The 12,762-nt window shown below is 32.9% G+C and overlaps 1 protein-coding gene across 1 annotated transcript; it reads left to right on the forward strand.

Annotated features, from left to right (window-relative positions):
* The first annotated feature begins 4,102 nt into the window (after positions 1–4,102).
* LOC123661586 (glutamate receptor 1-like) lies at positions 4,103–9,372 on the forward strand. The gene is made up of 9 exons (XM_045596537.1): positions 4,103–4,182; positions 4,525–4,694; positions 5,042–5,271; positions 6,115–6,214; positions 6,624–6,802; positions 7,171–7,275; positions 7,841–8,007; positions 8,803–9,000; positions 9,260–9,372. Exons 1-9 carry the CDS (start codon positions 4,103–4,105, stop codon positions 9,315–9,317), a joined length of 1,287 nt encoding a protein of 428 aa, XP_045452493.1. The 3' UTR covers positions 9,318–9,372.
* The last annotated feature ends 3,390 nt before the right edge of the window (positions 9,373–12,762 follow it).

Raw genomic sequence — 12,762 nt, forward strand, 5'->3', positions numbered from 1 at the left:
GTATAATGATTTTACACGAGTAGTGGGAGGAATTCTGTGAAGAAGTATAAAATTAATTTTAATGAAAATATAAATATAACATAAATTGCTTATGTCTCTTAAGTAGAATGATGGTGTATGCTAAAGGAATTTTTTCTTTTTATTTTAAGCAGTAAATCATTAGGAATATTTAAGACTGTTTTAATTCGGTATGAAAGTAAAAAATACAAGAAAATGAATTAATATTAAAATAAAACAATTTCTTTTCCAGATTAAAGATAAAGAAAGACGAGCTAAAACTAATTGCAAATCAAATGTTCGATAACAAATTTAATCGCAATTAATAAACAATGTAGAAAACACTGAAAAAGAAAATAAAATCACCATAACTAAAATAATAATTGTGTTTGATTTCCCAAACTAACATTTACAAAGCTTACCGAGGAGCCATTTATATGTAATTTAGTTTTGTAACGTACAATTAATTTCGACTATACTGTTTTACCCGTACTTGTTATTATTTGAACAATTATTTATATTTAAGTTAAAAACATAACTGCTCAAGTAATGTGTTATATTATTTATGTAATTTTTTTAGAACAATATGTCAGTCAGAAAGCACAAGCATGAGCTGAGCGTGATTGTTTATGAGGTTTCTTTCTTAAAACTCTAGGCCTATCCAAGTATCAAATATCTCGGTTGAATTCTGATCTAGCTTCTACCAGTGATCTAATCTTTGGTTCAGCAAATCAGCCTCGAACTGCATCTGCCGACAAGCTGTCATCGGTTCTGCGACATGCGTGGTCAAACTCATTGCCATTTGACTTATATTTCCAGAAAATTTCGATGTTAAAAAGATAGATTTTTTTCTTACATTTTCTTAAATTAATTTATTTGGTTTAATGGTTTCATGATTTATTTCACTTACGTTCATTTATTTGATTATTCACTTATTCATTATTTTATTGTATATAAAAACTTTTTTAAGGTTTTGTTAAAAATATCTGTCTGACGGAAATCCTAGTTTTCACTGTATATACGGATGTATAATAGGTAATTCAATTATATTTGGACTTTTAATATTGTATATGGTAGATAGATGGTAGGTAATCTTTACGGACAAACGATACTTTATTATAATTGTATTAGCCGTGTATACTTTGTTGCAATATACAGGGTAATGCATTAAATTATATCATTGAGAGAAATTAATGTACTTGAAAAAGTACTAAATAATCATTTTTAGATGTTATCAAAACTTTTACAATCTACGTAAACTTTTAGTTAAGATTCCAAGCTTAACAATGGTGGCCTCGCACTAGTAAGCGTAGCGTTGCAAGACTCACCACTAGGTGGACAGATTATATAAAACTCAATGCTATAATATTTTTGTCTTACACACAACATTTGCTATGAGCTGGAATCGTCCCAATGATATCTATCGGAATAGCCAGTTGCTGTGACTATTACGCCTAAAACGCCTTTGTGAGAAACTAATTTAAATGGCAATGTTAATGCATCACTCTGTATAAAACTTAGGAGTATTTAAGCCGACAAGTCTGTAAGCCGAAGTTATCGGTGATTCAAAAGCATGAATGTCTCATAGCTTCAGTTCATACGCAATAAAATGAAAATTATAAATAATATTCAAGTTGAACTTTTATTTTTATTGTCCATTAATTATTTAATTTTCGCTAGAGATGAACTAACGATAAATTTTATAAAGAGCTACATAGCTAACGAGAATAAACCGACTTTTCTCATCTGTCATCGAATATGCTGGAGAGAGAGTAAGTTTGTTTTTATTTAATTAGTGCGCCCGAAGAGAAAGTAAAAACATTGCACTGCACCGTACTGCACTTTTTAGACGTGTTTATAGCACGAATGAAAATTCAATATCAAATTTAAAAAAAATGTGCATCTCAGCACCGATACGTGACTAAAGATTACTACTTAAAAACAATTACCGTGGTCTTTCAAAATTAAAACATACTATTAAATGAATTTAATTATAATTAATAAAAGTAATAAAACAGTAAATACAAAATAGAAATTTACCCTTGTTTTTATCGGTAAAGTAAATGCTGGTATAATATTATATCCATATCTTACATAGGCAGTTAAAAAAGTTCTGTAATTCGTTACTCTAAGCGTGACTGCGCTTCAGTGTCAATTGTTTCTCACGATTTCAGGGCCTTATATCGTTTTTAAGGAGTTAAGTCCAAAATTTACTTGCTCAAGTACGCTTCAAAAGAATTATTGAATCGTCATTTTACAAATTATAATTGATAGCTACCACACAAATTATACGGTCTTTAATGTTACTTTTTTTTTAATATATACTACCTTCACATTTTATTCTACTTATATGTTGTTCCAGGTGAAAAGACGAATTTATTTAAAAAGTTATCTGATAACGGGATTCGTTCGGCATCTGTTTTACAAGAACGTCATTCAATTCAAGACCATGCTTTATTTTATTTAGTGGATTTAGATTGTCCAGATGCAGACGTCGCTTTAAATGTTAGATTCAATCAGTATAACGTGTATAATATATTAAATTTAGGGATTATGCTTTTATGTTTACTAGACCTATTTGGTTACCGTTTTTATTAAAACCTATTGATATGACTACCCTTTCTCTTCCCCTGGGTGTCGTAAGAGGTGACTAAGGGATAACACAGTTCCACTACCACCATGGAACTTAAAAAGCCAACCGATGGCAGGATAAACATCCGTCTGCTGGCATTGAAATACACAGACCGAAGACGTGCAGCAGCGTCTTCGGTGCGACAAAGCCAGCCCTGCGGTCACCAATCCGCCTGCCCAGCGTTGTTACTATGGGCAAAACACATGAGTTCACGCCATATTTGGCGCGAACGCCTATGTCCAGCAGTGGACTGCGATAGGCTGATGTGTGATATGACTACTGCATAACTACCACTGTTTTAATGACAAATTAACGCAGTGTCATACAGTTCATAAATGGTTGTAGTATTAGCAGTTGCTGATTGCCCTAATATACGGTTTTGTTGTATTGGGTCCGTTGAGTATGAAGTGTTTATTTATTTATAAACTTGATCTTCCTTTAGTTTTGTGAAAAATAATGTATTAATAATCTCTACTTCTTCTCTAATCTTAACTTTCAAACTTTTGCTTCAATATTTTATAGATACAGGTTTTATTTTAACATACCTATTTTTTTTCGCTAGGTTTCTAGTTTGCACCTGCGATCACCATACCGTTGGCTGGCTATACACGAGAAAGTGCATCAAAAGTCTAATAATATACAAAAACTTTGGGACTTACCACTGTTGACTGATAGTGATTTTGTGTTAGCCATGAGAGACAAAGACAAATTTACACTGTCAGAACGTAAGCGAATTCTTATATCCATTATATCATGTTTTTATAATACTAGGGTAATAAACATGCGTACGAACCACCTGATGGTAAACGATTACCTCTACCTACCTTTAGCACCAGGAGCATACAAACCGTTCCACCGCTGTCATCACAACGCGTCTTCAAGAGCTCGGACTACCTTACTCACTACAAGAACATAACACTTATTGACAGTAGTAGTATTTGTCTGTGCTCTGTAAGATTGTTGGGTACTTCCCCAGTTAGACATCTCCAGATTTTGAGCAAGATATTTATTCATTAAGTATGTCCATTTATATTGACTTTCTGTAAATAGCCGTACTGATAGTAAAGATTAATATGATGTGAAAAAGTCAATACGTAACTGTAGTTTTAGATATATTATACTATTTAGAAGAATTAACATAACTTACTGACCTCTGATCTACATAAATCTCGAAATTATTTTCTTAATAATTCTGATAATGAAACGTACCTATTCTGGAGCTTTTCTATTCCATGGCCATTTATAGGTAGCACAACTTCCTGGAACGAAAGCAAAAGCCTCTGTCAAAAAAGTGTCAAACATAAAATATGTGGATAGAATTTTTCAAATTATTTTGTCCACTTCTTTTGTAACTTTTTAGTTCATAAACCGACCCCAGATGGTCCTACGCTTTCGAATCCTCGAGGCTACTACAGTGGTACATTCGTAGACACTAGACCCAGTAGAGAGTTCTTCAGAAGAAGACAAGATGTAATGGGTCATCCTTTGACTATGGCTAACGTTATACAAGATAGTAACACTTCGCAGTATCATTTGCCAAGAGAAGATAGATTGTAAGAATTTAATTATTTAAAAAATGTCGTTTTAATTATTTAACATTTTAAATTACATTTGCTAATATTCTAAAAAAAGAGAGTCGTTGCCACTACTTCCCAAATTTTGCTACATTTGGGATTCATTTAATTGTTTTTGTTGGATAATAAATACAATAGATAAAGCATCCGACAAAATGTGGGACAGACTGTTAAAGTCCAGTGTTAGGTCAACGAGCATGTTAGCAAATATAATCAACACAAGAATACGAGTCTTCAAAAATAAAATAATAAAATATTAACAGTCGCTGTTATTAAGAAATAAATCTGATATTGATATTAATTTTAATTTATATTTACTAGGGAACTTGACCACGATCCAATCGCAAAATTATCGTGGATGATTGTCCACATTGCGTTTCAAATGCTGAACGCCACACCGAGGTATATATTCAGCCACAGATGGGGCTACAAGAGGAACGGCCAGTGGTCTGGAATGATCAATGACCTTAACACTGGTAGAGCTGATTTAGGTACAAATGTTAATCATGTGCCCAATTTATTATATAAATATAAGGATTTTTGCTGAACCCTTTTAACAGTTTCATCATTCTCGTAATTCTCACACCTGGCAATAACAGTAAAACCGCACTTAAATATATTTATTTATCTAAATATGGTCCCTTTGAGCTTAGTACTTATATTTGTATTAGACGCAAATTTAAAGATTTTTTTATTTTTCACTCATAAAATTCAAACAAAACAAACAAAGTATAGTAATTCAAACAAAATAACACAACATAATAAAGGTATCTTATTATTTTCATATGTGTAATATTATAAGTAATTTATGGCTAAAGTTATTTGTTATTGTTTTTAGGTACGAATTGCGTTGCAAGTTCTGACCGGCTAAGTGTGGTTGTTTTTACGGATTCAATCGCTAAATTTAAAGTCAAGTTCGTCTTTAGACAGCCTCCACTTTCTTACGTTTCGAATATCTATACGCTACCTTTTTCTCTCAACGTCTGGTTCGCGACTATTCTTTCTATTGTCACCTCGACATTTACTATATTTTTAGCAACAAAATGGGAGACTTTGAGGCTAGGAAAGGTACAATGATTTTTTTTATATTTACGCTTTAGCCTGTAATCTCCCACCGCTAAACATAGGCCTCTTTACCCCTGTAGGAGAAGAATCAGAGTTTAAACCACCACGCTGCTCCAATGCGGGTTGGCGGATATATTCCCTACTATGAGTAACGATCGCTATAAAGTGTACCTGCATGATAACAACTGGGACTGATGGCTTAATGTACTCTCCGAGGAACAGTGAGGAAACCCACAAGGACTGCACAATCACCCAGACCACGGCAAACATCTTTATGGCCAATCCAAATGTTTATCATGTGCGGGCATCGAACCCGCAACTGCCAGCGTAGCAGCCACAAATCAGTGCTGTGACCGTTGCGCAAACGCGTCGTCGTTTTATATTTGTATTACTTGAAAAGAACAAATACGTTTCTACGTGATGAACTTTTTTCATAGTATAGGTTAGTGTAATAGTACTCATGCATTAATGAAAAATAGTATAAATGTGTATACGCAGAACAACACATTTATATATTTATCCCTGTATATTTTTATTTACTTTAAAATTGAACTAAAACGAAGGATCCATTGATGGAAAAAGTTCTTAGCCTTAAGCCCACATATGTCATAAATTCTCCCAAGACATGCAGAGCTACTTACAAAATTTTCCACGATGTGTATTTGTCGCGCTAAGTACTGAAGCGAAATTTTAAAGTATTTTTGTACAGATCATAATTTTTCGCCAAGTTCGACAAATAAGCTTACTCGACTACATCGCCTATTATAAAATGATAAATACACATTCCTTAATGTACAACCTTTTACCATTATACATTTAGGAGTATCATTGTTTTACAATTTTTAGTCACAAACCCAACTCGATGGAAACATTGGAGACACAATGCTGTTGACAATGAGCGCTCTCAGCCAGCAGGGCTGTTCTTTAGAACCCAAAAAAATTTCAGGTAATTTTGAGTAATTGTAGAACATAGGACGTTCTTAACTTTACTGCAAGTGTGGTGGTAAATTGAACAAGCCAAAGTAATGCGAATTTGTATGCTAATATTTCATGCCACTATTTAGCTTTAATTCGTTTTTAAAACCTAAATAAAACACTGAAAAAATTGGTTTGTTGGTCATTGTGACACATGTTCTCTAATAATATTTATTTTACCTATTACGGGTCCACAAATACAGCCACGTCCATGTCCTGTGTAGAGGACTAAAAATTCAGAACTCTTAAAATAAATGTATTTTAGATTTTGGCCATATTCTCTACATTTTATGATAGTTTATTTATTGGAGTGTAAAATTAAAACGTAAAATTGTTGAAACAATTAGTTAAATAAGTTTTAACTAAATTAACAATCACAGGTCGCATAATGTTATTTGTGATATTCACTGCAATGATGGCTCTCTACGCAGCGTACTCTGCTAATATAGTGGTTCTTCTACAAGCGCCTTCTAGTTCGATAAAGACGCTGGAACAGCTTGCCAATTCTAAGATGACAATCGCTGCGCTAGATGTCGATTATAATCGCTTCGTTCTGAAGGTATAGCATAATGGTGTTTAGTTTTGTAATTGACTGGGGATTGTAACTGCATTTTTATCAATATATACCAAAATGATCTTGTTTTTATAAAGAAAATACTTAATTCCACATAATAACGTATGTTTTGCAGAATTTCTACAAATCATGCATGTCCTCTAATGAAATAGTTTCTTGTATGTTAAATGAATTGTTAAACTAATCTTAGCACTTTTAGCTATGATTGCTTGATTCATTATTCATATAAGTGAAGGGTTTCACTTTTAACAAAAATAGTAGAAAGTCAGCATTTTTAATCACCAAACTTTCGGTTAAAATTCAACTCTTAATAATAAGATATTTTTAATATATGGAAATACATTTTTATTCAGGCTCAAAAAGACCCAATAAGACGTCTTATTTACAAAAGAATAGCACCAAATACGGGAAAAGAGCAATACTATTCTCTTAATGAAGGTGTTGAACGTGTGAGACAGGTAATTTTTTTTTGTCTTTTTATCTCTTTTATAGAATTTGGTTTAAAAGAGTAATTTTATACTAAGATGAAAATAGATACCGTTTTAGTGTGTAACAGAAATGTACTTCCTTTGAAATAGTTTAATCAAAATGATTAGAAATTTTGCATAGAAAATGTTACGATTGAGTTGAGCATTAAAATTGTAATTGTTTTGTTTTTTTTATACAACTAGGTCGGCAAACAAACGTACGGATCACCTGATGGTAAGCGATTAACGTAGCTCGTAGACGTCTACAACACCAGAAGCATCGCAAGCTCGTTGCCAATCCCTTTTCCCCCAGGAGCTCTGGTCACGTTACTCACCAACAGGAATACAGCACTGCTTGAAAACAGTAATATATATGTATAAATGTACCCTACTCATACGGTTTAATTTTTATCTGTTTTGTGATTTGTTTTTATATTACATTAAGAGACATAGGCTGAAGAGAGTGAGTGACCTATTTGTATTTAAGCAGTGCTTGAGATTTTCTTTGTAAGGTTATCACTCATTATGACTCAAAGAAAACCATTTATATTTGTAGGGTTTATTTGCATTTCATTCAATTATGGACTCGGTATACCGACGCATGGAGGCAACCTACCTGGAGACAGAAAAATGTGACATAATGGAAGTGGACTTCATGAACGCTTTAGATCCATTTGTACCGGTTTATAAACACTTACCGTACTTAGAACTACTGAGAGTCACGTAAGAAATCATTCATTTAAAATACTTTCGACAATTTTTTTTGCATCATCAACCGAGCAATGGCTGTCTCGACAAAGGAAATCTTGAAGCTTAATCGTAAAAGATGCATTTACCAATCCAACACTTAGTCGCAAAGCTATATGTGTAATGCCTTAATTATGTAAATAAAAGTATCACAAGTAATCATTTTAGGCTGCTAGAATTAACTATCAATATCAAATTTAGACTACACGTTGGCGCAGCGGTCACAGTACTGACTGTTGCGCTGGCGGTCGCGGGATTGATCCCGCTCACGACAGATATTTGTATTGGCCATATGGCCATATGTTTGTCGTAGTCTGGGCGTTGTGCTTGTGTATTGTGTGTGTGTTTCCGGACCCGCGACACAGAAGAAAATACTACAGGGGACCGTTGAGTGTGAAGCGTTTATTTATTTATTATTTTAATTAATTTCCATTTATTGAGCGTAAGAGGCCCAACTTTCGTTTTCTTTAACCAAACATTCGGAATTTGCGAATTTTTAAAATCTCATATGACATATCAAAATCGCGACATAAATACCATAAATATGCTCTCTTCAAGGGACAATCATTTATTTTCTTCAACATTCAACAGTCTTCTAAAAACATTCTGCGAAGTATGGTATAATTATATCCAAGAGTATTGTTACTCATCTTCTTGGGAAAGTTTCTGGCATCGGTAGTAGTTGTTATACGCTATACTTAGTTAAGTTAAACTGTAAAAAAATTAATAAAATATTAAGTAATCATACCATGATATGTTCTTTTTCGCCAGATTCAAGCGAATTCGCGAATCGGGTATTCAGGAGGCTCTCCATAAACGAATTTACGTACCAAAGCCGCGGTGTACAGAAAAGATGTCTACATTCAGCAGTGTCGGCCTTCTTAACTTGCGGCCTGTTGTTCTTTTCATGGTGTACGGTATTAGTGCCTCGATTATTATACTTCTGGTCGAAATCTTAGTACATAAAAAGTAAGAATTTTGTAATTTACTATAACTACTTAATGTATCATTTCTAAACATACTCAAAAATGGAAGTGCGTAGTTAAGAAGATTAGATTATTATCTTTCAAATTAGTACATTTTCAAAAATTTAAAGAACTCTATAGATTAATTATATTTTTCGCTGACACGGTGGCTTACTTGGGGTTGTTTTGATGGAAAAATTGTCTGTAACCCTAAAAATGATGCCAATTTATCTACCATTATCTCTAATTGTTTTTTTTTTCAGCTCGAATCGGAGCCATAAACGAATTTCATCTAAAATATTAAAATACTTCGAAGACTAATGTAGTGAAGCTTATTAGATGATTTAAAAAATAAAGAAATATTACAATACATAAATGTTATTATTTTATTTTATTAACAAATTTAGTATATATCTTAATTAATAAGGAAAAACATTTTTCTCTTTTTTTATTAAAGTTATAGAATAAGTACCTACCTTTTTTAAACACTCATGCTTAACGATAACATTTTGTAACTAAAAAATTAGAAAGAAAAGAATCAAATGTAAATTTACATCATTTAATTATCTCTATCTAATAAACACGTTAAGGGATAAGGAAACTAAAATATTTACCTAAATTATTTTAGCACAAAATTTAATTATCTGTTCTAGATGAAATATCTTTTTTTTTTAGATTAAATGTAATTCGTAAAATAATAATTTTTTATATGGTGTGAACAAAAAATACTAAATGAAAACTTTGAGTAAATTATTTTATATAACTAGATAGCTTTAGTCAAAAATGTTATTCTGTGAAGCTTGCGATTGTTATAAAATCACCGCGTCTCTTCTTTTTCACTAACTTTAAAAAGGAGGAGGTTCTTATTTCGACTATGTAGGTATGTGTTTTTTTTCTACGTTTGTTACTCCTCCAAATGTAAATGGAATTTGAAGATTTGAAGATTTTGAATATTGAGACCTGACGGGTACTTTTTGAGTTGTACTAATAATACGTATTTAATTGATTGTTTATTTTAATATAGATGTATATTATTTTTTTTATGTCACTAGGTCGGCAAACAAGCGTACGGCTCACCTGATGGTAAGCGATTACCGTAGCTTAAAGACGACACCTGCAACACCAGAAGTATCGCAAGCGCGTTGCCGACCCAATCCCCAACCCCCCCAGGAGCTCTGGTTACCTTACTCACCAACAGGAACACAATACTGCCTGAAAACAGTATTATTTTGCTGTAATCTTTTGTAAGGTCGAGGTACTATCCCAGTCGGGCTGCTCCATATTTTGAGCAGGAAATTCCTGCTGTGCCCTACCTCAGTAATACCCGGAGACCTAAAGTAAAGAAGCATGAGCATTTACCTAATGTTAGTGAGCTACTGTCACGATGCGTATGCATTAAAAATCTCCGTCACTGTTTACTAAACACGTTCAGTCTCCGTCGTGTCCACTTCTACGGCCGTCCCGTGCACGTTACGTAAGCAGCGGCCTTAAATATCAACATAAAAAGCGAGTGTGCTTTAGACCACACGACTGAAGTAAAACTTCTTTAGCTCCATCTAACTTATATCTCCCTCTCTACTTCCGTTCATCTTGCCTGTTCATACTTTTCGTAACGCTCTCATCACGCATTCACTAGCTTACTCTCGAAGTCAAGCGTACGTAAAGAAGCCTTACTTCAATAATCGGTTTTGGTTTAACTTTTTTTTAAACAATGGTGTTTACTTACGCCCGGGTGCTACATGAACTAGAACCGCCCCTGAGCACGATTACTTTACACCTTATTAGAGTTCATTAAGGTACTTGCGTATTTTAATGTCCCTCACGTATGTGTACAGAGTATTCCTTGCGCTATTTTGATCACATACATTACCTAGATCTGTTGACTTTTGTACCAAAGACTAAAACTATATAAACTAAATATCACAGTACGTTGAAATATTCGATGAAGAAAAACTTAAAAGAAAGGGGAGTAAAACAAGCCTTATTCGTAATTAAAATAAGCGAGTTATTAGATATAGTGGAATATCGAACTTTGTTTCTATTGACTGACTATTCTAATGACCTATGCTAACACAATATGAATAATCATAAAGTATTTATTATAAGTCACCGGGAATTAAATAAAAATAACATCAAACCGGATCATGTGTACAAACATAACTTAAGGAATTTTACGGGCTCAAGGAGTCTTTATCTTCTTTTCTCAATTTCATCGACTTTCGCGGTGCTTCCCCCTTTCTCTGTCTGGGAACGCGTTTTGCGCCTAAAACTATTTTGGGACACGTTGAAGTTTTTGTTACATTAGGGTTTACGTCTCTCATATCGTTAACTCTATTTCTTTGACCTTGAAAACTTTTTGATATCATTTTTGAAGGTGGAGTCTGCATTGTACTTCTACGTTTAGTTTTAATTGGTTTTTCATGGTAAAAATTACTATCTGGGTGCATTGCTGTTGTCTTGTTTACAAGTTTCTTCATCTCCTCTAGTTTCTCGCTCTTAAAATTATTTAGAATATTTCCGCCCGAAATATTAGCGAGCATTACATGAAGTTCGGAAAGAGTATGTCCATGGTAGTTTACGTCGTCCTGTAGTTTATCTAATTTTTTCTCGAATTGCTTAAACGATGATAGTATATTTTCTAACGTATCTATAGGTCGTACTCTTTGAATAGACATTTTTATATATTTGAAATTTATAATTTTTTAAGATTTATTTTCACACATTAATTTTGAAAGACTAAACGGTAAACTTCATCGTGACAGCTAATTTTTAAGATAGGTTGATTTATAATTAAAAAAAAAAAAATTATTGGTCTATATTTTATAACTTAACAAAATTAACATAATTATGTTTAAAAAAAAATTCAAGTTAGACACGCAATGGCTATAAATGATATTTATTGATATTTGAACACTACGCAAGCTATAACTACACTAGTTTGGTAAATAAGACTAGGAATGTTTTAAACACTCGTACCTCAAATTCTAGTAAATAAGATAGCATATTTGACTGCTCGTTGCCAATACATATAAATATTTAGGTTTATAGTTATTTAAATGTATTATTCTTGTTAATAAGAATCACCTAAGTAAATGAAATGAGAAAATCTTACCATACAGGTAGTTTTGTACAAAACATTTGTTTGTCATAAAACCTATTCGCGGATCGTAATTTATCTATCGCTTTAATTCACTTAAGCTTGTGATTATCTTTTATTTTATTCAGAATATATGGACCGATGACATGGATGATACAGGCAAGGGGCAGGCCACAGTGGACCCTAAAATATATTTTTAATTATTTTAGTTTTTCAACAAGTAGAGAAACGTTTTTTTTTTGCATTAATCGAATATAGGTACACGATACTTGTATAGGTAGGGCCGGTCCATAGGTTTATTATATGTCAAAAACGCAAAGATAAGTTCATAGGAATCTATGTTGACTTAAAACTTTATTCCAATCCATGCGAAATATTTATTCACAACCCCCATAGCTGCATGTTTTCACCATACCGCTATATTGCGAGCACACAGCGCTCAAATATGCGTTTCACCTATAAGATTCGCGGATGCGGATTAATGTAATGGCAATTTCAGCGATCTGGCCGTCGTGGTCGACCGTCGATGGCTTTACCGGCATTTAAAAACAGGTACTGTAAGACCAATAATAAAAAAAGGAAACTTTGACTCATATGAAAATTATAGACCTATAACTATTTTACCAATAATTGATAAAATAACGGAAAAATACATTAATCAACAAATTC

Source organism: Melitaea cinxia, chromosome 17 (genome assembly GCF_905220565.1).
Source record: "Melitaea cinxia chromosome 17, ilMelCinx1.1, whole genome shotgun sequence".
In the NCBI taxonomy this organism is placed as follows: domain Eukaryota; kingdom Metazoa; phylum Arthropoda; class Insecta; order Lepidoptera; family Nymphalidae; genus Melitaea; species Melitaea cinxia.

Coding starts and splice junctions, on each gene's coding strand:
- LOC123661586 (XM_045596537.1), top strand. CDS start 4,103: ATGGGTCATCCTTTGACTATGGCTAACGTTATACAAGATAGTAACACT. Junction 4,695..5,041: donor CACTGGTAGAGCTGATTTAG/GTACAAATGTTA, acceptor TATTGTTTTTAG/GTACGAATTGCGTTGCAAGT. Junction 8,008..8,802: donor TTAGAACTACTGAGAGTCAC/GTAAGAAATCAT, acceptor CTTTTTCGCCAG/ATTCAAGCGAATTCGCGAAT.